This window comes from Gallus gallus, chromosome 1 (genome assembly GCF_016699485.2).
Source record: "Gallus gallus isolate bGalGal1 chromosome 1, bGalGal1.mat.broiler.GRCg7b, whole genome shotgun sequence".
Lineage (NCBI taxonomy): Eukaryota > Metazoa > Chordata > Aves > Galliformes > Phasianidae > Gallus > Gallus gallus.
Window position 1 is genome coordinate 133979849 of NC_052532.1, and position 26178 is coordinate 134006026.

The 26178-nt window shown below is 39.5% G+C and overlaps 1 protein-coding gene across 4 annotated transcripts; it reads left to right on the plus strand.

The window, feature by feature from the left end:
- The first annotated feature begins 1871 nt into the window (after positions 1–1871).
- IL1RL1 (interleukin 1 receptor like 1) lies at positions 1872–25107 on the plus strand. 4 transcript variants are annotated; one of them, NM_204275.3, is made up of 11 exons: positions 1872–1966; positions 4714–4784; positions 6467–6668; positions 6961–7129; positions 7216–7378; positions 9288–9356; positions 10895–11027; positions 11116–11267; positions 18435–18575; positions 19228–19386; positions 23517–25107. In NM_204275.3, the coding sequence occupies exons 2-11, from the start codon at positions 4718–4720 to the stop codon at positions 23861–23863; spliced, it is 1602 nt and encodes a 533-aa protein (NP_989606.2). In that variant the 5' UTR covers positions 1872–1966; positions 4714–4717; the 3' UTR covers positions 23864–25107.
- Positions 25108–26178: the final 1071 nt, after the last annotated feature.

Consider the following 26178-nt stretch of genomic DNA (forward strand, 5'->3'; position numbering starts at 1 on the left):
ATCAGCAACAGCTACCTCCCATGTGGCCAGCTGCTCCCCTTTGCCCAGTTTGAGTGAAAGATCTGGAGCACAAGCCTTATTAGGAGTGGTAGAGGGAACTGGGATTGTCCAGTCTGGAGAAGAGGAGGCTCAGGGGAGACCTTATCACTCTCGACAATGACCTGAAAGGAGGTTGTGGTGAGGTTGGGGTCGGTCTCTTCTCCCAGGTAACAACGATAGGACAGGAGTTAATGGCCTCATATTGTGCTAGGGGAGGTTCAGGTTGGACATTAGGAAACATTTCTTCTTAGAAAGAGTGGTGAGGCAGTGGCACAGTCTGCCCAGGGAGGTGGTGCAGTCACCATCCCTGCAGGTGTTCAAGAACCATGTGGATGTGGCACTGAGGGACGTGGTCAGTGGGCATGGTGGGGGTGGGCTGACTCTTGAGGTAGATTATCTTACCAGTCTTAATGGTTCTATGGTTCTGTGCTCCTTACTGGCAGGGCAGCACGAAGAGCTGAAAAGTCCTTGAATCTTCAACTGAATGTAGATGGTGTACCCCACATTTCTTGCCTGTCTCTAGAGAATAGCTTCAGGAAATGAGGAAGGCCTTCATGCTGATGAAACTTCATGAACCTTAGCAGGGAGTTGTCACCAGCTTTTCAAGCTACCATTTGAGCTTAGTGGTTGACCAAAGCAACGTGATATCTCATTGTGGCAGGGTGTTCATATGACACTCTTCATTTTCTGTGTTATAGGGAAAGTACAACCCCTGAGACCACTTCAAAGGAAGGGACGTACCAAGAGCTGGGGAGAACACGGGTATGACAGAGGCAAGATTTTTGCCTGTTGGCATGTAATTACCACGTCTTCACATATTGCTGAGAGTTTGCTGTGTGCTAACTGCTGCGACTGCAGCTCATAGCGGGTTCCCAGAAACACTGAGAGTAACCAAGAGTATCAGCAACTCTGTCAAGGAAGAATGAAGCACTGATTCTCAGAGTGTTTTTAGGAATAGTTTTAAGATATACAAAGCTGATTCATCCTGAGTAATTGTACTTTTTCACTGCAGAGATTTCCCCTGTGGACTAATTGCCACACACGAACAGCACTGCTGGGAACCTTTGGTGGTTGGACTCAATGACCTCCAGAGGTCCCTTTCAATGACTACAATTCTGTGAATCTGTGATTGGCGCAGGTTTGGTGCTGATGCCTGGAAGGTTGCTGAGCAGTCCTTCACAGTGATTTTAAAATGTGTCTCTGATATTTGGTGGCCCATACAGCCTCTGTACACCTGCTAGTGGCAGGCACAGTGCACTGGGCCACTGTCATCCCTGGGGAGACTATTCCTGCATCCTTTTCCAGAGCTTCTCCTGGATTTCCAGTAAAATGTCTCTGCTCTTTAAGCCTTCTTTCACTCAGAGACCTAATCTATCTGTTGGTGCAGACATCTGCTTTCTCAGGGGCCTTCTTTTATCAGTTTAGCTTCAGTGAAGCAGTGTCCATCACCAAAAACCATTCCCAGTGCCCCAGCGATGTGTACAGCTGTTCTGCAGGAGTGCTGCCCCAGTAAAGCTGCCACTTGTTTTCAAGCAAAACCTGTTCCAAAGCACCCTCTGCCGGCTGAGGGCTCCTGCTTTGCTCTCCCCAGGCATGTGAGAAAGCCAGGAATTAGTTAGCAGGATCGTTGCAGTACAGTCAAGATAAAATGGCATAGTTTGTGATAAATGGAAAGCCGATGCCCTTGGCAAAAGACATCTGACTGACAGGAACTAGGAGATCCCCTCGCTGATAATGCACTGAAAGCTACTACAGCCATTTGCACGTTCTGTTCTGTTCAGTGGGAGGTGTCTCAAATGCTGCTATAAATTCTGCTCCTCCAGATATGCATTGCAGAAGCCAGTTAAAAAGCATTCCCAGTAGTCTGGTACAAGGAAAGGACTCAGCCCAGTGCAAAGCATTTCTCTACTGCGTGAATTTCCAGAGGGTAGGTCAAATATTTTATTATTCAGCCAGTAATAACTGATGCTGCTGGAAACTGTGTCTAGAATTTTGTAAGAAACTTTATTTCAGTTCACTTATGTGCCTCTTTATCTCAAGAAAAAAATATTAGATTCAAATATAGGATATGCTGATGTGAAAGACTAATAATTTTGGCACCAACATAAAGATTTATCCATAACGAAGTGTATTTAGAAATGGGTTTGTCTTCAGTTTTCTGGCAGATAATTTTGTTAGTTATTCAAAACCAGAAAATAGTTGCTATGCAATTTAGTATATTTATGTACTTTATTCCTTCAAAATATTTTGTAAAAATAATTTATATATGACTTCAACCATTGCTGTATTTTAACAGTGAATTTCCTAAATTCTATGCTCATAGCTTTAATTATTGTAGACATCAACTATTTTGACTGTTCTGGAATCACATCAGAGTTACTGTTACTGTTTTATTGGCTCATTTTCAGTCAGAATGTGTTCTCTGGTTTGATGAGAGATGAAATATCTCTCAAAGAATGAATGAGGGAAGTCTCTGTGAGTGTATCATCTCACACAGTCCTATTTCATGGTATTTTTATGTTGTAAAGCATGTCAAACTTTCTAAATTAGAAACTACAAAAGCATTTTCAGTTTTTCTTGGTATGCAATACATAGTACTTCTGTAATGTCCATTCACTTACATGAACAGCATTACAAACAATTTGTTGACAAATCCACTTTTGGAAAAAAAATATCACGAAATGTTTCTAGAGCACTTCCCTCTGGAGAAGCAAGGAGCTGAGCCTGACAGACTGCTACTTCTAACACAACAAGGTGGTTCTTCATCCTCCTTTAAAACTGGGTCTTTAGGGGCTATTTGGTTACACTTGGGATCAACAGAACTATTGACAAACATTTATTTGCTTAATAAATCCCGATTCTGGCTTATAATAATCAGGACACATGAAAATCAGCTTCCCATTCCCACTTGACAGTCTAGTTTGCTCCTTGGTAGTATGAGAAATAAGCTCTCAAAAAAAACCCTTCTGCTCTAAATGCTTTACTGTACTCTTGCTGTGAGCTTTCCTGTGTGCTAATTTTCTCTGTATCCTAACCCTCTCCTGGGCCAACTCATTAATTCCTTCCAGGACAAAGCTGCTGATGTTTGTTATGTTGAAAAGTAACTCCAAATATCTATGAAGCTGGCCTAAGATTTCCTTAAGATTAAAGAAGTCGGTAGCCTGCACATGTTTGGATGCAGTGCTTTACTCCAGCTGTAATGAAAATGAGCAGATACTGACACAGATTATTTCTTGGAGGTGATGGAAGGTCACTCAATTCCCATGTCAGCAGCCTTGCTGGGATGCTGGATTTTTCAGGTCTAAACTTCACACGAACCCTGCAAATACCTACACTGAAACACTCATGCTTTTCTCTTCCAACACTAAGTTTTATTAGAGTTAAGAGTAAAAGCCAGGATGTTTATTAAACCTTCTGAAAGAAGAAGCTTTCCAAATCAGTACAAAGCAAATGATGTTTCTGAAAGCTCAAATTTGAGTTTGTTCTTAATTTCAGACTTGGCACAGACGTAGACCTGTCGATGTTTGTTTAGTCTGGAAATCTTTGGCACTGAAATAAAAATTCCTTGCAGTAAATGTGACGGCAGTACTTATCCTGCCTGCGCATTTTTGGCCTATTTTTCACAGCTCCTCCTGTGCTTGCTATCTGCAGTACAAATAACAATTCACTTCTAACCTGCTTTCTCTTGACAACTTATCTGCTGTCGGTAGCACTGTGGGATCATTCCTTCCTCCTCTGATAGCAACAGGCACTGCTCTGTAATCTGCAGGTAACGACAGCATTCAGGAGAAGGCTCTCTTGATGGTAAATAAAGCGTTTAGGACTCCTTAATACATTTGGATTGCATATCTACTGTCTCTCGAGATATTCACAGAATACATCCAGACTAATGTTTGCAAATCAATAGCTGGTATCATTGATACAGTGGCTTGCTGGAGCGTGCCTGAGCCACTCTCCCAGGTGCTAGGTACAGCAGGTACACGTCAATTAGACACAAATAAGAACATCAGTGGGGCCTAGAATCTGTCCTACTACTGTTGTATGAGGGCAACGTATATTCCTTTACCTACCTTTCCAGTTCATTTCTTCACTTTCCCCTTTGGGTTTGCACTGTTGATGGTGCTTATCTGTTTCCATTCTTGCCACTAAGCATTTACCTATGAGGAGCTGTCACAGATGGTACCTCCACTTCCACTTTCCAAAAGAAAGAAAGTGTATGCACTCACATACTAGATTCGATGAAATCTTAATTCACAGACAGGTATGTATTTTCAAATCCAGGGTATGTCCTTTTCTAGATTAAGGTATATTTTTTCACTCTTGACAGTGAAGAGAATGTCATAATACATTTACCTTCCTTAAAAACAAAACAAACAGAAACAACCAAGAAAGAAGAGGCTTCTATCTGAGGCCCACCATGGCAGAGAAATTTCCCCACCCTTAAATGAAGTCGTAGCACTAGTTTTAATGGTGCGTCAGTTATTGCATTGACCGTGGAACTAAGAGCATCATCTCAAAGCTGCAGAAGGGCTGCCATGCACCCACAAACACATTCTGTACAGACCAGCCCACATGACTCAGCTTATCTCTGCGTAGTGCTGTTATCTGCTCATGGATGTACATCAGTAGTATATTCTGATAGTCTTTGTTTTGTTTTGTTTTTTTTTTGCTTAGAAATATGATGGTGTATGTACATTTGATCTTCCTATCTGTCTTCCTCCCGGTTTCCGTGATATCAGAATCATGTAAGTCAGATTTAAAATATTCTTTCTGATTAATTTTATTCAGCAAACTATTCCTGATTATTTTTTCAAGCTAAAATTGCCTAGTTTATCTCAAGCCATAAATCACAGCTTAGAAGTTGGCTCTGTGTTGCTGTTTCTCCTTGTACTAAAATGCACTGAGTGCTGTCCATTTCTCAGACTTAAATCCAGGCTCTACTTCTGCTCTTGGCATCTCTGCAGGCAGAAGGAAAAGCCTCTTTGAGAGGATTTGGGAGTAGCTTCTGTTCCTGGCTCCAGCTGGGCCAAATCCCCAAGAGTGAGCACACTTAAATTGCACTCAGCAGGGTGGTTCACATGTGCACTTTGTTGCAGCAGCTCTGCTGACCCTGCAATCATTTCCTACCAGTGACACTGCATTGTACAGCACTCATGTAGTACTGGTTTCCAGATGAGCTGCATTGTCTAAGAAATAAAGAAAGATGTTATTTCTAAATATTTCTTTGTATTCTCAGTTTTACAGGATGAATGCTAATTTTTAGAAACAAAACTGATTTACTGATAGGCTAAATTCTGATCAAGAATTCACCAATTTTCACTGACATTGCTATGTTTAGATGAGGCCTCTCATCTTCTCTGTGTTTCTCCTCCTCTTCTCTTTTTTCCTGAAGAGTACTGTATTTGCATTGCATTGATCCTTTGGAGGGGCAATGCAGGACTCATGGGTGGGAATTCTGTTAGAACGATGAGTTTATGCATACTTCTACCCGATGTGGGTAATTTAGATGGGTCTGTAAGGCTATATGTAATGTCAGTGGAGAAGCCAGGAGACAAGCGTTAACCATGCAGAGATACTCACCACCTGATCTGCATGCCACGTGTCTGAAGCCAGGTGGTGGCAATATGACCCCAGAATGTCATTTTTTTGATGGAGATTCTCTGTTTTGATTAGCTATTTGGTCACCTGGTCTCATTTTCTTATTCCCTTACCTTTTGTAACTCTTGTGCTGACCTGTCCAGTTTTCATCCTCATCAGTTTTCTTTTTTTTAACCTTCTCCAAAATGGAATTTGACTTTCAGACTGAAGTTTCTATTTTCAGCAGCTAGTTTACTGCTCAGGTACTGTAACACTTAAATATCTGTCAAAATTGCCCGTTTCAAGTTTCTCCAGACCAGTTTCAGTATTACATTCACTTATATTTTTTAAAAAATAAAGTTTTAATTCCTTTCTCTCAACTCCACCCTTTCTTTTCTTTTTGTGTGTGTGATTCGATTTTCCAAGTCACTGATTTCTCTCATTCCTTTCTGATGTCTTTTCAACTTTCCATCAGGTCCTTCATTTCAGTTTTTTGTTTTGCTTTGCATCAACATCAGAGACAAGAACTTCTGGATTTCCTTTATAGCAATCTTATCTACACCTTTCCTCCTGCCGGTAGTTCTTTTCTTCCATTAAAAATAAATAAATAAAAATTCTTGATATTCCCTTTCTCTGCAATGAAAACAGAGTAAAATCTCCTTGGAAAACAAAACAAAACAAAACAAACTGCATATACTAGGAATCAATTTGCTTTACATTATCTCTGAAAGCTTGAGGATGGTAGATAGAGGCACATGGCCTACTGATCTAGAAATGACAAGTTCTTCTCTGTCGTTAACGAGTCTGAGGCTTAATTCACCTGAGATTTTTATCTTTTGGTCATTTGCAGACGATACAATGGAAGGTGAAGCTTTAGTTGTCAGATGTCCCCACAGTGTTTTATCTGCAAAAGTCACCTGGCATCACACAGGCACAAGGAAAAGAATTCCTGAAGAAGAAGAGGGATCACGAGTATTTTCAAAAGGAATATTTCTTTGGTTTCTGCCAACTTCTTTAGAGGATTCTGGAAACTACACCTGTGTTATAAATTAGTAAGTGCAATACTGGAAAGGGAAACGGTTAAGAGTTGGGAAGAAAAATCATACGTGTTTTAAAAAAGCACTGTAATTGTTTTCTGTGGAAATGATGTCATTTGGTGTACACCAATTTATTTAACTTCCATTCTGCAACTGCTATTTTTGTAGCAGACCTTTAGAACAACATGTATCTGGAATATAGCAATCATTCAGGAGTTTTTAAAACAAGACTTACATTTGCTGCAAGTATTTATTTTAGTCTGTACAATAATGCTGTCATTGAACCTTCTTTATTCAATTTTTAAAGTCCAGATGGGAGCAAGAAAGAGCGCAAAATGAATGTACAGGTGCATCCATACAAGCAAGGGACGTGTTTCCCCAGCCGGATACTTTATGCAAATGAAACTAGAAAAGGAAAAATTTCTTGCCCTACATTTAGGAATTATGAGAATGCTACTATCATCCAGTGGTATAAGGTAAATAAAGCAATGACAGTGCCAGCTGTAGATCAGATTACTGTGGGAGCTATTTGCAACCAGCTAAAGAGAGCTTTATTTTACAGGACTGCAGACCTCTACAGGGAGAAAGATATTTCATGTATGATCCTTATATTTTTATTGAAAACCTGAATAAGGAGGATGATGGCTATTATACTTGTCAATTTACTTATACTCACAGAGGAAGGGTGTTCAATGTATCAGCAACAAGGATCTTTGTAAGTGAAGGTAAGACTTGCTGAAATAACAAAGGTTTATGTCTCCTTAAAGAAAAGGAAACTTCTTTTGTACATTAAAAAGAAAAATATTTTCTCTTAGCCTGTTGTATTTTAATGAAACTTTAGATCAACATGTTTTTAGGTGATTTTGTGGGTGGGGATCCAAACAGAGCAAGATGGCACTACATTCAGACCCAACCACATTCAGGCTTTCAGTAATAGTCTCCGATGACCCTGATTGCATATAGTGATTGGTAGAGCTGACTGATAGCATGTACTTTTGAGGTGAAGGGGCTCTTTCAAAACATGCTACAAAAATTCATTTTCTATTGCTTTGGTAAGGGAAGGGTCTGTAGGATCTTCTGTTAATCACTGGATTGCTGAAATGCAGATGGCATACAACTCAACACCTGCTGGTCCATCTTGGTTAAAAAACTTTTGGATTTCTGTTGACTGGGACAAAATGAGTGATGAACACAGACAGTAACTGAATGGAGCTCACTGATCACTATAACCTTTTTTAATGTGAACGTGGCTGAGATGTCTGGATTCTGGGTTGCTTCTGGGATTCAGTGTCCTCAGCAAGGCCTTGTCTTTTGGTGTCAGTCAGGGCAAGAACATGTCAGTAATCATCAGTTCTGGATTGTATCAACTTACCAGACTTCAAAATGTTCTTCAGTTGTGCAATCAGGTCAATAGAAAAACAGTTTGTTCATTTGTTTGTTTGCTTTCTTTGAAAAATAGATGTAGTTCATTCACGGTCTGACATCAGAACATTTTGCTGTGGGAAACTGTGCCCAGCTCTGTGGAGCCTCAATATAGTTTTTGTCCTGATCCTCAGTAGAAGAGCATGCTCTAGTTATTCTGAGCTGGTCAGAATTGATGTTTGAGGAGAGAGCTAGTACAGTACCTTATGAAATATCATGCCTTTCTTCCCCGTTTCTGTCTAATAAATACTCTGTTGGTCTATACGGCAACCTCTTCTTCACATTGCATTTTTCTTTGTACTTTCATCAAAACTTTTCTAACTAGTCCAGAATTCTTTTCTCTCTGGGCTGTAATGGAAATAGCTCTTATTTACTTGGCACACAGCTATCCAAAATTACAGAAATCTTCGTTGCATCCAGGCAGATTACTTCATTTCCAAGCTAATTTGATTATGTTTTTAATCGTTTCAGAATGAAAAGATTGCAACATAGCATGTGAAATCTCAGCTGGGTGTCTTGAGTCTGATACAGCACTCAGAATACCTAACAGCAACTTCTGTGAGATTTTATTAGCCTTTAAAATAAGTTTGCTGGATGAATAAACTGTTACGTGTTGTTAATACTGGCTTCTGTGTGTCCCTGTTGGTCTGAAAATCCACACTGGTTTAGAGGACATTCTGCATCTGCATGCTGGCAGCTAAAATCGTAGCACTGTCAGTTAGCTAGGAAATTACTGTCTTTCTCTGGCTTTTTTTTTTTTTTTTTTTTTCTTCAAGATCCAGCTAATGAAAATTAGACAAAGGATAGATAAAAAGAGTGGGTCTTATAGCAGCCTGGGAAAAGGGAATTAAATAAGTTCCTGCATATTTTATAGGAAAATGTGGTTACGGGGTTCACGGAAGTGCCTTGATGGGAAGGATAGCAAGCAATGTGTTTTGACTGGGAAATGAGAGATTGTCTGAATGACAAGGAAAGATGCAACAAGGAGAATAGATCGTTAAGTCAAGCCAAGTGTTTCAGTGTAGCTTGGACCTGTCCATATCAATAATTATCAGAGATGAAATATAAATATATTGAAGGAGAAGTTCCTTCTGAATGCTGTTGACAAGGGATGTTCATTGTCATTGCAAACTGATGTAATCCCATTACTTCATAAAATGTATTTTCACAATTTTCTAATACGTCCTTCCTTTCTCTCCTTAATCTCTAAAGCAAAGCACTCATCCCTACCTGTTCAAATTTTATTTCCAAAAGATGAAGACGTTTTAGAAGTGGAGCTTGGTAAGTAAAGACTTTACATTGTTTTTAAACCAGCACTGTGTGGTGACCTAACAAACATTGGCCACTTCAGGGAGAAGGTTAATTACATTTTTGCACTACAATTTTTACCAGATTTAATTCATTCCAGGCATAGCGATGTGAAGTTATATCTAAATGATAGGCTATTGAGAAATTAAGCAGCAATTTAAAAGTTTAAATAATCTATTCTACTTTGACAGGGATAAACTAGGATTACTCATATGGTCAATTATCACATATCAGCTGGAAGCGTGACAGCTTCTATCCACTTCAAAGAGGGCTGTAACTAAATCCTTTGAAACTGCCTGATGATACCCTGAAGAGGGAAGAATGGACTATTCTTGCAACTAGAAATACTTCTTGCTTGTGATTTTGGTCCAGACACAGCAGCTGCATCTCTGTTGATGAATGAAGGAGAGCAAGGGACAGGTTGCTGGTCCTGCCTGTGGTGGCTAGCACTGAGTGGATTGCTCTGGTTGGAAGATACTTGTTGGAATGAAAGGATAGGAAATGAAGCAGCAAATAGAGAGCTGGACAGCCCTTGGTGTTCTGGAACTTGCATCTGTCTTTCTTTTGTTTAGGACTATGGATGTTCTCAGAGGTTCAGATTCACTCCTCATAACTTGTAGCACCAGACCCCGGCAGACCCCAGGCCCAAACACTTTCCACGTGGAAACACATTCCTGTTCTCTTTTTTCCTTTCCTCCAGTTCCTTTATCACTCAGAATTAGTGTGCCAGGCACCTCTCTCCTTAATACGATAGCTAGTCTTTAATGCCCTACCCTTCTGGGACAGTAATTAATCTCAAAGTGCATGGTGCAAATGTACTTAATGATTAGAAAACACCGTGTCATTTCTATTGTCTTCTGCTTGCAGAATTGAAGGGATTTCTTCACACTCCCTAATGCCAATTCAGGATGTAAATCATAAGATTTTTTAACCTTACCTAAGCCCTGTTTTGATGCAGATTAATGTGAAAATCTCTAAAGTGTTGTAATTACATTTACTTCAGTGCAATGGTGACTTTAATTGCTGGAATAAGTATTTCCTGATAACAAATGCATAAGAAGATATCTCCTGTTTTAATTTTACCCCATTTTTCTCTAGTTTTTTCAGCTTGAATAAAATCCAGGATAAGAATTTGCAAATAAAATTTATGATAAATACTGTATATTGAAAATTATATTACACTATTTCCATATATGTCTATATAAAAGACAGCATTTCTTTTCCACATTCCTCACTAGCTGATCACATGGGGTAAGCATCACAAGTAAAGTCTTTTTTTCCCTTCAGAGCATTATATATAAATAGTTTATATTGTAGTCTCCGTTAATATATTTTGTTCAAATATCCTTTTAGTATTTCTTTTCAAGACCCTCCTGTGAGTCACTTCCTGTGCTTCAACTCAGAAAATACCGAAATTGCTGAGGCAGATCTCAAAAGTGATATGAAGATTTGTAGAAAAAGACGTTATGAGGAAAATAAATTTATTCTTGTTTTTCATCACTCCTGATTAGGTGCTGCTTTTTCTCTGAAATGTCAGGCCCGGCTGGGGATTAAGAAACAGCCTATAGCTGTTGTCACGTGGGATGTGAATAAAATGCCAGCAGAATATGCAAATGAAGAAAAAATCCGTCAAGAATTTAGTTAGTAAGTGCATATAATATGTAATAATCTTGTCTTTCTATGCAAGTTATTCTTAACAGCAGCCAGTACCACCTCTTTCTCTCACTGTTAGTTTTGAAGGACAACACCAAGAGTACTATGGAGAGGCAACTTTGACCATTAGTAACATAGAACATACGGATTTGCAGTCCAGTTTCTCATGTGTAGCGATGAATGAAATGGGAAACACAAGGACCACAGTGACGTTACGGCTCAAAAAAAAATGTAAGGATAAATTTTGTTTCATTTTGTCTCTTGCATACTTCACACTGTTAGAAAGGTGTCGGTGGCGTTATTTTTTCCTGCTTATTTCATTCTATTTTTCTTTTATTTCTTTCATTTTATTTATTATTTTCTGGTAGTAAGAAAGTTTCTTCCAGAAAGGAGGAAAAAACAATCTGCTTTCTCCCTGCATATTGAAGTCAGTGGCAAAACTCTTGTGGCTTCATTCCTCTGTGAAAGGCCTTGGGTAAATGCAGCCTTGGGGATGGGAGAGCAAACTTTCAGCAAGAGGGTAAATATGAAGAGCAGGATGGTGCACCGTGACAAGCATGCTCTTATTCTATTCCTGCTCATTCCCTGTGAGCAACGCTGTGCCCACTGTGTGCCACACAGTGTGTGAGTAACGCTTTGAAAGCTTTCTCTCAGCTTCATTTTTAAATTCAAATCCAGTCATTTCTGCCAGAGAAAGAAAATATAAGTTCAGTAAATGATGGGGCCTGAGATGGTCTTTATCTGTTATAGGACTTTTTAATGGGGATGGCCAGATCCCCAGAAAGCACTGTTGCTGCACCACAGCATTTGAATCTTCTGGCAGAAACAGTGGTTAGTGGTTTCCTCTGTTATCCCTTTAAATGTGCTGAGCCACCAAAGGTCTTGAGAATAAACCACAAAGCCCTTAAAGAGGGATTCGTTTTCCAGGAGAGAACGGTGGAAAGAGTAAAATAAAGTTTATTCTGATCACAGGATTTGCATAGCTACATGTTTTGCAGTATTTTGGAAATGGCCACAAGTTGTACCAGAGGAGGTTTAGGTTAGACATAAGGAAAACCTTTTTCTCTCAGAGAGTGGTCAGGCACTGGAATGCCCTGCCCAGGGAGGTGGTGGAGTCGCCATCCCTGGCAGTGTTTAAGAGGTGTCTGGATGAGGAGCTACGATATATGGTTTAGTAACTTGTGGTAGCAATGGGAATGGGAGCACGGTTGGACTAGATGGTCTTGTAGGTCCTTTCCAACCTTGAGATTCTATGATTCTATGATTTTTTACTGTTTATAACTGCCTTCAAGCAGAGACATATTCCCTTGTAGCCGAGATTAGAAGGAATGTAGGTGGATTATAGCAGAGGAGGGGGCATCACTGAGGAGGACATCCCAGAATTCCCCAGAGGAGTGGAAGAGGGAATGTTCTGGTTGCATGTTGCCTGGTAAGTGAGAGTTTAGCACCTCTGAGGAAGCTGAGAGCCCATCAGCGCTGTGATGAATTAACTGTGGGAATGTTCTTGCAAAGAAGGGGAAGGAAACTAAGCAATGCTTCCTGTTAACTGTAAGGCAGGCAATGTAAACCATTTGCTGTCCCCATATTGCAAACTAGATGAGAGAAAGTCTGTATGAAGGAATGAGTATGCTTGATATTTTGTGTTCATGAAGTGATTAATTAAATTTGATTTCTTCTTCAGACAAACCTTATTTTGTTTTTATCCATAGGTCCTCAGTAAATGTTCAGGAAAGCTCTTTGTTGCTGCCTGTGTTGTGTGGATGTCTATCCCCTTCTCCCTGTTGCTGCTACTGTCAAGATGCCTGCTTCTGCTGCTCGTGACTGTCGGTGTGAGCAAGGCTAAATACAGAAATGGCAGCGCTCTGCTTTAGTTGTCTTTATTTGCTCCTCACAGACCAGCAATGTTTGTGCTAAAACAACGATAGCTTGCCTCTGAGTAAAATAAAAATGCCTCAGGGATTCCTTGTGCCTCACATCTTGTAGATGTATAATAAAAATGTGTACTCTTCTTTTTTGCTTCTTTTTGTTTTAATGAAAAAAAAAAAACAACACAGATTTTTGTTTTGCTTTGTTTTGTTTTGTTTTGTTTTTAAATATATGTCTATGGTTGTTCCTTTGTTTTTCCTACAGCGTAACTCACGTCTCCTAGCTGCTGTCCGTCAGTGTGCTTTTCACACATTCCTGTTCTGTGTTCTCATATTTTTTCCCCAAAGCATTTAATATGGGTTGCATTGTTATTCTTTGTAGTGCAAGCCTGTGATAGGAAGAGATCCGTATTGTTGTTCTGTTTACTACTGAAATTAATCACTTCTGGGGGCATTTTATGAATCAGCTAAATAGCAGCAGAGATGACAGGTTAAGGGAAGATGCAAAGATGCTGTAGGCAACTGTATCAGAGTTGCTCCATTTGAATCTCTTCAGTCTTACAGTCATCAAAAACATGCTGAATGAATGATTTGGCTCACACAGACATTTTCCAAGGAAGCCAGGAGTTAAATAAAACATTTTGGGTCATAATCGAGTACTTCAAGTTCTAGTTCATTGTTAGCAGTATCTTTATGGCTGATTTTGTTAGATTGCTTTGATAAAAATTGTCATCCACATAAGAACTAAAAATTGTCAGAGAGGAGTGAGGAGTTTCTGTCACAGCCAAGGGTGATGAGAGCTGTTTGCTTTTGTCTCTATGACAAACAAAAACGTTCCTTAACATCGCAACAGGAAAGAACGTCAATGACAAAGCACAGGGAAAAATGTGCACGTTCCATTTCAGGATGTGTGTTGTTGTGCACTTATGTGTATGTTCATATACGAGCCTGTCACAAGGTTGGTTTTGTTTTTTTTTTTTTTTGAGAAGCTCTTGATGATCTTGGTGATTTTTTCCAACCTTAATGCTTCTATGTTACTATGACTCTTTGGAAGTGAGCAGCATGACCCAGGCACCTCAGTTATCAGGAGTAATGCAGTGCCTGGTGTGATTTGGTGGTGTTCAAACTATGGGCACTGTGTCTTTTGGACACAGAGAAATCACAAACATTTTGTTTTAACAGAATTTTAGTGAGGATTTGGATATGCATTTTGATGCAACTGCATCCTTGCTTCCATTAGGCAGTGATGACATCCCTATGTGTTTCAGCTGCTGCTGCTATGTTGATAGGCTGCTGCTTCTCCTGCTGAGGAAGAGCTTTCTGTTTTTGCTCATCCAGCCCCTGCACAGCCTTTGACCATCCCAAGTCGATATGAAACCCTTCCTTCAATGCTATTTCCCATCCTTTCTCTCTCCTCTTTGCCCAAGGCTGCTTTGTATCTTTTGACTCCTTCGTCAACACTTTTTCAAAAAAACATTTTTTTATGTTTCATAATACTTCTGGAGGCAAACTTAAAGAATCAGCCAATGAAACAGGCTGATCTACTTCCTCCAGCTCTTCCAGTTCTATGCTCCCTTATTTAATTCCAGAGATGGTGATCATCCCGTATTTTACATTCCCTCTGTGCCACAAGACACATCATCTCATGAGCTCAGAGATCATCTGCGTAACTTCTTACATGGTGTCAGTCTCTGGTAAGCATAAGGAATTAGTGACGCTTTTTCATTACGTTTTCTTCCACTTTTCCTGGTGAGGATGTAGCAAGTCTTGCTGAACACCAGGCAGCAGGCAAACACTCTGATAGTGAGTCCATGGCAAGTGGAAAAACATTGGAAATTTCAACTCCTTCTACCAGCAGAGCAGGCAGGAACAGGAACCTCCCTTCAGCATTACCTTTATCTGCCTTCTCAGAGATACGGGGGCTGTCAGAATATCTCCCAAGTGCCACTCTTTTAATTAATATCTAAACTACCACCAGCTTCTAGTTCCTCATCTTCACTCAGGGCTAGTTAAATAGCTGATGATTGCATTTCATAGGTCTGACCTACCAGCACTGTTTTATTTCAGTTCTCATCTGCAAGAAAGTAAAAAGTGCCTGGGGGACCACAAATACTTCCAGAGTGAACACTCTGCTCTGTAGGATGCCACAAATTCCAGTCATTCTAACCCAGTTCAGCCCAGCACACCAGATCTCCCTCAAAGTTTTTCCTTGCTGACATTGTAGCTCATCTTCAGTAGACAGGTGAGGGTAGGAATTCCACACCCAGATCTGTACTTTTACTATCTGGAAGTGCGTTCCCTTTCGAAGCCAAAGAACTTTCAAAAAGGTGCTGTTCTCCCTGCATCTGACAGGAGAAGCTTTCAAATGTTCTTTTCTGGGTTGTTTTCTCTAGCGTCTCAAATATTGCTTCTTGAGAGCTGATATTTCTGTGTTCTCATTGCACTTGAATTTAAATAAACAGTACTCAGTGACAGTCGGCTTGTGAACTCTCTGCCTCTAAACATTGCAGTGAAGTTAAACAGAACAGCAGGATCTGGTCAGCCGTGTTCAAGGCCTCCAAAAGTTGCTTCTGGCCATTGCCCCCATTGTGCTGAATATATCTGATTTATTCCAGAGAAATGAGAGGCTGAGTCAGCCATACTGGGAACTGAACCTGCTCTTCCAGGAAGACCCCAGTGGAGGTTTTGATCTGAAGCAGTACAAGTTTTATAAGCACAGGAAATTTATCACTTTTTTTTTTTTTTCCAGAATTGGTCTAATCAGTGTAAAGCCAAATGTAAACAGCTCCTTTGAGGTTCATTACTGCAGAAGTTGTTGTTGGAACCTGTTTCCTTTTCTGTTTGTTTTCTAAGTGCTTGACATGTTAGAACAGTATTTGTAAGGTTGTGGCAAGCCCAGGGTCAACAACTGAAACAATAGGAAAAAAAATGACCAACTCTGTTCCTTGGATAATCCTCAGTAGGTCATGGAAGAGGCTTTCTGAGTTTATGGATCAAATCATACAATCGAATATGGACGAAGTTCCTTTGTAGGCATCATGTAATGCAGTCACAACTACAAAATAGCCAACTTTGCTATGAAGAAAACTGGTTGGCTTTCTTGCTTACTTTGATCTTACCGGAATGTCTTTTTTCCCTGATCTGTTAGTTCTGCTGAGAGTATTCTTCATCAGATAGATGCCTCATGGGTGAATATTTCTTTCTCCCTTTAAATGGGAAAGAAAGAAATAGAAAGAGTTTGAAAATGCTGTCAGAGTTGCCTCATTTCCAACCAAGTGAAGTAGTAAATATACTTCTAAGCCTTTTGTTTATCTAGCTTTTCAGTGTCGTTTCTTAGGGTCTATTGCTTTAAGGTTATCTCCTCAGTGCACTGTCTTATTCATCACTGTCTCTAGAGATGATCAAGAAATGAGTAGATGTGTTACTTCGGGATGTGCTTTAGTGGACAATATTGGTGGAAGGTGGATGGTTGGGCAAGATGATCTTAGAGATCTTTTCCAACCTTGATGGTTCTGTGATCTCTTGCAAAACCCAGGAGCCTGTAAATTTCAATACAAGAGGCTCTTCACTGTCAAATATTTTATCTTATTTCATTCCAAGTCCAAGAGAAGCTCTAGAATTGCTTCTTGGTTGTAGAGGTCAGAGCATTCCAATGGCAGCTTGCTGGCTGCACACAGTCTGCCAACAGTTCCAGTCCATCTTGCTGCCTTTTTTGTAGAGGAAATGGACTTGGCTCTTGGGACTGCTGTGACATGCAGCTCCTAAGCTGGCAGAGAATGGCCCACTGCTGCTGCAGCCACGTGTGCTTTGTGTGTGTTTCACAGACAGAAGGAGGCAAAGACCTGGAAGTCTGATTCCAGATTTGAAGACTTAAGGCTTGTCTGGGTTGAGCTGCTACCAGTACATGTAAGCACCCTCCAGCAGTTGAGATGTTGTGAAGCGTGCCTAAAACTCCATTGTAATGCTGAAGGGATACATGGTTCTACTAATACTCAGAAGCAGGGTGCTGCATCAGGCAATTGCTATGTTTGCTACACTGAACTGAAATAAATATATAGGTGGGTCCCTTTATGCAGATATGATGCACAACCTGTTCTTTTTCACATGCATTTCTTTGGGATTAAACTGTCACCCATTCTGACTCTTCTGGGGCCACGTATTTTTTTAATCCAAGCTAATTCAGTGATTTGAATAATAGAAAAGTCTCTAGAACATTTGTTATTACAACTATAGGATGATGAATTACCATGATGGACTGGAAAAGGTAGGTAAATAAGGTGGACTACAAATGGAACCCTCTTAACTGGTTTATCAGTCAGAGAAAAACTGCATGGAACTGCTCTGAATTCACATGTTAACATCAGGAGGAATCAAATTAGATGGATATATTTACTTTGCTTTGGGGTAGATTTCTTCTGTAAGGCAATTAACTTTAATCTTCCATCCAAAATAATAATGCATCCTGTATGTGTAACTGCTATTTAATTATTTGTTTATATTAATTTCAAACTTCTGGAATTCATAGTGCTTTCAGTACCGAATCTGGGTGTTTTCACTATGTCCAGAACACGAATCAAAAATTTCTTCAGCTCTGTGGTGGTAATAATCAGTGGATTATTACAGCTTTCTGTTTTCTAGTCTGGAGAGAGTACAAAATGACCTTGCTTCTGCCTCCCATCACCTCTTGGCTGCAGCAGAAATAGGTGACATCTAGAGGCTGTGTATATCTAGATTGACTTCTGCTATGTATATCACAGAACAAGAGAATAAATGTGCAAATATAAGAACATAGCTCTCTGGGCTGCTACAGAAATGTAGCTCTTCCCCAAAGGGTGATAATCACAATCTTATACTAAACTGTAAGCATATGATAGCACAGAGCTGATGATGGCTGTCCCTGATAGTCTTCACCTCTGAGGCTGAGATGATCAGATTCAAGAGCTCCTCCATGAGGGAAGCTGGAACCACAATGGGTGACTCCTTTCTTTCCAGTTTTCTTTATTTGTCATTGATGCTTTATGCTCCTTGTCCCTGAAAGGAGCCTCCTCTACTTCTGCTGTAGTTTATCTTATTTTTATGACCAGATTCACTCTGTTTTCTTGCTTGTTTTGCATACTTTGATCTTATCTTGCAGATTTTATTATTTGCACATGTTTCTTTGTGCCCTGTTTGTGCAACTACACTCAAACCTCTGCTTGCCCCTGTGTGGACATTTTCTATTGTCAGGCTTGGGCTCAGCTGCCTTGCAAAATCCTTTAACATCGTAGTTGGTCATGTTACAAACTACAAACATCACTGCCAGCTGTGGTATTTAGTGCGCTTACATTCAACACGGGTGGATATTCAGTATGTATTGCCTAGTATGCTTCTACTTCAGGGGTGCAACAGGCCTCTGTGCTGCATACACCAGCTGGGGAAGGAAGAATTTTTATCAGGGTGAGCTCCTTCAAGCCACAGCAGAAGATAAGAGAAGCTGAGGCTGCAGCTAACACTACATTTCTCTCTGTTTTGTTTTGTTTTGTTTTTTTTGCAGCAGGTCCTAATGTCCTCATGATTGCTGGATTTCTAGTTTTCCTAATGTCAGTAGCAGTCTCTGTTGTACTGTATCAGTCCTTTCGAGTTGATATCGTCCTGTTGTATCGGGACTTGTTTCAGGCCTATTCGGTCAAGGATGGTGAGTAAGCATTGCACAAGGTTTAAAGTTTAAATAAAAGGAAAGAACAAATAATATGGAAACAGATAAATCTGATAGCTATTTACTAACTCACATGCCAGTTGAGCCCAATACTTCCTTTTTCATGACTTCTGCAATCATTATATAAGAAGGAACAAACAGCTCTGGTAGTGCTTTACATTCACCTTTAGCCTTGGTTCTGTAGTGATGTATTACATACACAATGAATTCAATACTGTTTTCACTTTTAAAAACAAGCAAACATACACAAAATTACAATGAATTACGCTGAAAATCTGATTTAAGAGCCTATCATAACACTGGCATAACAAATGATGATACTCATCTCTACTTCACTGAATCCTTACTCTAAGTACTTCGAGATAGATCTTTTACAATGCAATGGTCAGATTCTCCAAAGTGGCGAGTGCATAGGAAATAACAGTTGAGCACGGAAATATGTGTACACTCTCTAATTTCCAAAGTGTATTCAGTGATTTACCTCATTATGATTAGCAGCAAGATCTACTTAGATCTGTTTCAAAGACATTCTTCTCTTTCTTCTTCTCCTTCTTCTTTCTCTCTAGCTTTTGCAATAGACAGCTCCAATTCATGTTAACTTAATCTACTTTCTTCTTGTTCTGCCTTGCAGATGGGAAGATATATGATGCCTATGTTATTTACCCCCGGAGCCACAGCACTGAAGCTACTTTTGTAGAATATTTTGTTTACCAAATTATGCCAGATATTCTGGAAAATAAATGTGGCTATACATTATGCATTTATGGCAGAGATACATATCCTGGAGAAGGTAAGTTTCAAATTAGATAATCCACTGCATTATTTATTGCGTTGGAGCAAGTTGTTTTTCTAGACCCTCAAGGTCAGGGAGGAGGGAAGGAGGTCCCTTGGCATTCCTGGGCGGGTTGCTCATCTCAGCAGCAGCTGTGTCTGATGTGTCAGGCAGGGTGACACAACGGCACTTTGTGCTTGTTGAAGTTCTAAGAAAAGTAAGCCATAGGGTGCGGCATGAGTTGTTTATCACCTTCTTGGGTGATGCAGGAAATGTGACCCAGAGAGTGACTCTTTCAGATGTACACCTGCTCTTCGAAGAGTGCAAGTCTGCATTGCCACTATCTGGACAAAGCATGCACGAGTAGGTCTACAAAACACTGAAGAGAAGAAAACCACAAATTAAGTTCAGTAATTAACCTTGCTGTTATCACTCATGGTTTTTCAACCTGTGGCAATGGTGCTAAAGTTGCAGGAAGTTCAGCTTCTGTATACCAAGGTGACCTACTTTCACTTCATACAATTCCCAGCACTAATTCAAGAGACATTCTTTGTTCTTCACATCCAGTTCCTTGTTTTCTGAAATGAAGTCTTGTTAATTAATCAGTGTTAATTTTCATGTGGACCTCTCTATGCTCTCTCTCTTATCAGCTGTAATCTAGGTGCTATCTACTTTCCGCCAGAGCTCACTTGTATGACTTGTGCTCTGGTGTTCCATGGACCAGATGTTCTCTTTTTATCAGAAAAGAGGCATGAAGCCAAAGATATCTCATTTTGAGTTAAACATACCCAAAATCATCTGCACTGGGCCAGGGTGATTCATCTGCACAGAGCTGAACCAAGATCACTGATGTTCTTTCCTGGAGAGACAAAAGTTCTGCCTGGCCTTGGGAAAAGCCACTGCAACGAGAATGCAGACAGCTGCAAGAGTTGCTGAGGCAGACCTTACCTCACCCACCTGATCCAGAACAACGAAACTCACAGATATGTCAATGGCAAAACAGTATGCCATCTGTTCAGGTGATGATTACACCAGGGCGGTATTTTCTTATGGAACACTACTCTCAAACCTTCCTGGAGAAAACAGAGCATAGCATGCAAATGAAGTACAAACTGTGGGTCTAACAGGGGCTCTAATATGTTGGCTGAAAACCAAGACATTTTCAGTCTGCAAATGCATTAATGGATGCTTGTAACCCAAGCACAATAAAGACTCACCAAGCCAGCCTAGGACAATAAGTATTTTTTTTTTCCCATTTGATTTTATCAGATTTTTTTTAAAATCATTTTGAAACTTAAAATTTCTTAACAACTTCAGAATTACAACTACCATAAAGTTAGTGTCAACTATATCAATGAAACTAATTTTGAAAACAATGAAAAGGATGAATGATTTTTATTTTTTTACATTATTAAGCACAAATGCATAGATATCCCAACATGAGCCTGAGGGACGTTGCTGTCTGGCATCACAGAGATCTCCCTTCCCTCTGTTCAGACCTAGGTACTGTCAGAAAGGGGGCCTGGTTCTTCTGGCTATCAACGTGTGAGCTCTGGGCCAAGGCAGCTCTTGCCCTTCTTAACTTGATAAGGGAGAGCACTGCTGGTGTCAACTGCCAGACCATGTTCACTCACAGCCATCAAAGCAGCAGACATGAGCATCCCTCCCTGGCTGGCACTGACCATTGTCCTTCTCCTTTCCTTGCTTACATTCCCTGCCTTCTGCAGTTGCCTTTCTTGTCCACTGTCATGCTTCAAAATGTTTCCAGTTGTGTGGAAAAGCTGTTCAGAATCAATCTGTCGTGGAGAGGGCTTAAAAGTTCTCTGTTTTCAGACAGATTTTCTTTACCAAATACTCCCCACTCTTGACTACCTTCTGATCTTGAGCCTTTTGTTGCTAGATTTCCAAATCTCAAACCTTATAATTAAAATATGCTAACCACAGAGTAAATCAGGAGTTATTTACAGCAAATGCCACTTGGAGTTACTGTGATCCTTCCTGAAAATGTAACTTACCATTTGGTGAATCCTATTTTTTCCCAGTAAAACTACGTGTACTTCCAGAAAAAAAAAAGAAATACAGTGAGGATGTAAAATGGAATTATTGTTTCAAGAATTGTTTATGACAATTGGTTCCGGAGAAGAGCTTTAATTTTGTGCTATTCCAGTAATGAAGGCCAATACAAGGAAATGATTCAAGTGATAAACACTGCTGTATAGCTGTTGGACTCCCACTGGTTTTCCTTAATTTACATTATTTTTGTTTTCTAGTCTTATAGATTAAGGGAATTTTTTACAACTTAATGGATGCCCAGGGAGGTACAAACACAAATTTGCAGAAAACCAAGAGGTTTCACCAACATTACCTTCTGCTCCACTCTTTTCATGGTCTCATTGTCTTGTCAGCCACTTTCCTTGACACAGAATCTGACTAAGCACTGCCAGAGCTACTGTATCAGTAATAGACAGAAACATGAGAAAATAACGTAAGAATGATCATACTTCACTGGACGAATGTTTTATGCAACCAAGTGTCTCACCATCAGCAGTGACCACTGGCAAATGACTGGAAAAGACCTTAAGAACAGGGCAGGTTTATACGATACTTTGCCTAGTATGCTTTTCCAGCAGTCTGTGGACTTCAGATGCTGGAATTTCTATTTGTAACAGCTGATGTTCTTCTTTTTTTTTTTCTTTTTTTTAATTCCACACTGCTTCCTGCCACTTTCTGAATTCATATGAACTTCTGATATCCACAAAATATGTTATAATGATTTCTACTGTTGAAGTATTTGCAGTCCCATCCTCAACATTCCCATAAGTGTGGCATCACAAATCCAAATGCAGAACTAAATACCTCCCCAGGTTCCATCATCTTTCAGTCCTGAGCTCAGTGGACTGTACTTCAAAACTGATATATGTGTTTTTTAAAGCCTTGCAGTTATGGAAACTAAATATATAAAAATAGCTGCTGATCTTAGTTTTTCTCATGTTCCAAATGATCTATTATTAGGGTTCTAATATTAGGGAAATCTAATGAAAAAAAAAGAAAATGAAAGGAATTAGAAACAGTGAACCTCACAGAAAGGTGAACTGTTAGCAGAGAATGCTCTCATCATCAATAAATAGGTCAGAGAAGTCATTCAAGCAGTTATCTTCCTTACCCTTCTTTATCTAGAACTTTCTCCCACGGCGTGCCAGCTCTTGAGGTTTCTAAGTACAACACCCCAACACCACAGTTCTAATTGTCTCTAACATTTCAGAGGGAAAGAAAAACACCTTCAGTCATGCTGATATACGAATGTTGAGCGGATGCCAGCCCAGTGCACAGGCTTGCATATAAAACAGCATTCTATAGCTCAGGGATATTAACACTCCCTCTACAGGAAAATAAGCTTCTTAGAAGTAAGTCACCAAAATCATAGAATCATAGAATCATAGAATGGCCTAGGTTGAAAAGGACCACAATGATCATTGAGTTTCAACCCTCCTGCTATGTGTAGGGTCACTAACCAATAGACCAGGCTGCCCAGAGCCACATCCAGCCTGGCCTTGAATGCCTCCAGGGATGGGGCATCCACAGCCTCCTGTGCAACCTGTTCCAGTGTGTCACCACACTCTATGTGAAAAACTTCCTCCTAACATCCAACCGAAACCTAAACCTCCCTGTCTTAGTTTAAAACCCCTCCTTGTCCTATCACTATCCACCCTCGTAAACAGTCATACCCCCTCCTTTTTATATTCTCCCTTCAGATATTGGAAGGCCACAATGAGGTCTCCAAAAGACTAGTTTTCATGTGTAAGTACTGCAGGATCAATCCGTAAAGCACTAAACTTTAAGAATATACTTTCTTACATGGAAATTACTGTTCAAGCACAAATATGGTGCAAGCCAGATCTACTGAGCTTGATCTGTTGAATTCCTCAGTTCTTAAGAGCAGTGCAAATATTAAGATTTCAACTAAAGAAAACACCTGAAAGGAAACTTTGATTACTGTGAGATTTTTAAGTCTTTCTAATGAATAAACTGTACCTGACTGAAGTGATAAAAGGTAATTTCTGATTACAAAATAAAAGAAATGAAGTGCCTATAGAAAAGAGTTCGTGAAGGAAATTTCATAGTCTTGTTTTTTTTGTGTGCACTGCTAGATAAAGCGAATGCAATCGAGAAGAGGATACAGAAGAGCAGACGGCTGATCATCCTTCTCACACAGCAGCTGATTAACTGTCAAGAACTTAATTACGATCAGCATATTGCTTTATACAATGCCCTCATTCAAAATGATACGAAGGTGATCCTACTGGAAATGGAGAAGATGGGGAGTTACGAGAATCTTCAGGAATCTCTTCGGTACATCATCAAGCAGCAGGGTACTGTCAAATGGAAAGAGCAGCACACTGTGCACCCACAGTCATCCAATTCGAAGTTCTGGAAACACGTGAGGTACCATATGCCAGTGACACTCAGGTCCTCAGACTCAGCTAATGCTGGGTGAACAGTCGGCCCAAGAAAATGCTGGTACTTCATCAAGTTGAACCATCGGTGTTTGATTCTCTTTTTGCTATCAGTAGGTACATTACTTTGCAGTCTGGACATCTGTCTGCATTTTTTCCCCACTTCTTTCAGCCACTCAGTTGAGTAATTATAAGGGAAATGGATGGAGCAGGTCTAGGGGCCGAGGGAATTTTGTTGAGGTTTGAGAATTCTGTAAATTAATAATTCCAGGCAGAGTACCGAATTTTGCATGTCACAGGAAACAGAATCTACCTATTCTCTTCCTATATATAATTATACATATTAATGATTTTTTTTGGTTCTGGATAGATTTACTTTATCTTTCTAATACAGTTGATCAAACATAAATAACTTTTGTGCTATTTGACTGGAAATTATCATGTGGTTTTCTTCACTTTATCCACCATGTGTTCCTTTTTGATTCAGTAGCATTACTCATACTATGAAATTGAATCTTTCCTTAGCATGGATGCTTCAAGAGAGGCTCTTTTGAGAGTAATGTGAATACAGCATTCTTTAGAAATGCAGTATTAAGGAGAATGTATACATACTGATTGACCAATATATATTTAATATATTTGTACACAAAAGTGAAACTCATGAAAGGGGAAATTATTTCATAGAGCTATCAGAAGATGATTTTGTTTTGAAAGCTGCAACTACATATATTAAATTCTTATAAGTAGTAGTATTTTAGATCTGTCAAGTATGGAAGAGCATGCTGTGAATATTGTTATTTTTTTGTACATTGATAGCATTCATTTAAGCTACTGATAGAGGCTCACTGCAGTTTTATAATTGCCAGTATCGCCTTCTTCCCCCTTCTTTGATCTTATTCCTGGTTATGCTTTGTTCTGACAGAGAATACCCTGAGATGCAAAGGTCAGAATGAAATCTCTTTTGAGTGCAGGAATGTATGAACATGTTTTAGTGCATATATCCTTGGGAATTTTAATCTTTTTAGCTTCTTAAATACAGATTTACTTTTTTTTTAATCAGAGAAGGCCTGGTCTTGAGCTTCAGTTAACTATAGAGATGGACTTGAAAAGTGAAAATTAGATGCAGAATGTCTAATGCTACCACGTCCTTTTACTGCACAGTTTAGATTTTTATTGAGTATGGAATTTCAGACTTATGGATAGCTATTGGAGTAGGAAGACTATATATGAAATATATGTGTTGATATTTTTTTCAACATGACATTAAAAAGTCAATGGGAAGACAGCTTTTCTCTGAGTTATTATATTTTCAAGTGTTCATGCACTGATTATTCACTTCACCACATCTGTAAAACATTTAATGCTGTATTTTATTACTCTCCCATTAGATCATATTCAGTACTAGGACTCGTTCCTAAAGATCCCTCTAGATACATGTCACCATCTCTTTGGAAGCTTCACAGAATGGATTTGTGCCCACAAAAGAGATCTGGTTTATTACAAACTTAGTCAAGGTTTAAATGGTTGTCACAGTACCATTTCTTCCCATGGAAATAATGCTAGTACTAAGGCATGGCCAGTTGCTTTTCACTCTGAAAATCTTTCACAGCAACTTCTGATGAAGACAAAATATTCCCTTTAAAGACAAGATCAGTTTTTAATAGAATGTGTGTTCTGAGCACTTACAAGGAAGGAAGAAAGGATGATAAGTGTGAAGGAAGGAACGATGATAACTGAATTTTGAAGCTGAGAAGGAGAAGTGGAAGAGAAGGTACAATGGGGAAATGCAGGGTGACAACAAAGAACTGGGCTGTTCTGAAATCAGGAGATACCTTACTGACTTCTGTACACCAACTACGTGAGCAGGATGGTGAAAAATAAACCCACTAATTGGCTCTTGTGGTAGCAATTCTTTTGCATCAAACTTCATGGCTAACAAAGAGAAAATAAAAGGAAATAATAACAGAAGTGCCCAAGAACTCTAAATGTGGTTTAGTTGCCTTTAAAGAAAGAAAAGGGGTACATTCTGAGAGTAGTAGAGACCTTTTACTGAGCCTAGGGATGAGTACGTGACTGTAGTAATGGCAGAGAAATGCAGAAGTTGTCACTTCTTTTTATATTCCTTGGTGGTTAGTGGCAAAATCAGAGATACACACTCAGTATCTTTCTACAGCTATTATCACAGCTGTAGAATTGTGGTACTCTTTTACAACACACACAACCCAGTGAGTATCTAAATTGGCATATTTATATTTCATATTTGTCTTGGATAAATAGAAGCTACACCAGGCAAACTGGAATAATGAAAAGGAAGCATGCCCTGTGTGAAAATCTCTTATGTCTCTATAAAAAGCTC

What these genes read in the sequence shown, in the direction of transcription:
- IL1RL1 (NM_204275.3), top strand. Translation starts at nt 4,718, where the DNA reads ATGATGGTGTATGTACATTTGATCTTCCTATCTGTCTTCCTCCCGGTT. An exon ending in TACACCTGTGTTATAAATTA is followed by an intron (nt 6,669 to 6,960) that starts GTAAGTGCAATA and finishes CAATTTTTAAAG; the next exon opens with TCCAGATGGGAGCAAGAAAG. An exon ending in CGTTTTAGAAGTGGAGCTTG is followed by an intron (nt 9,357 to 10,894) that starts GTAAGTAAAGAC and finishes ACTCCTGATTAG; the next exon opens with GTGCTGCTTTTTCTCTGAAA.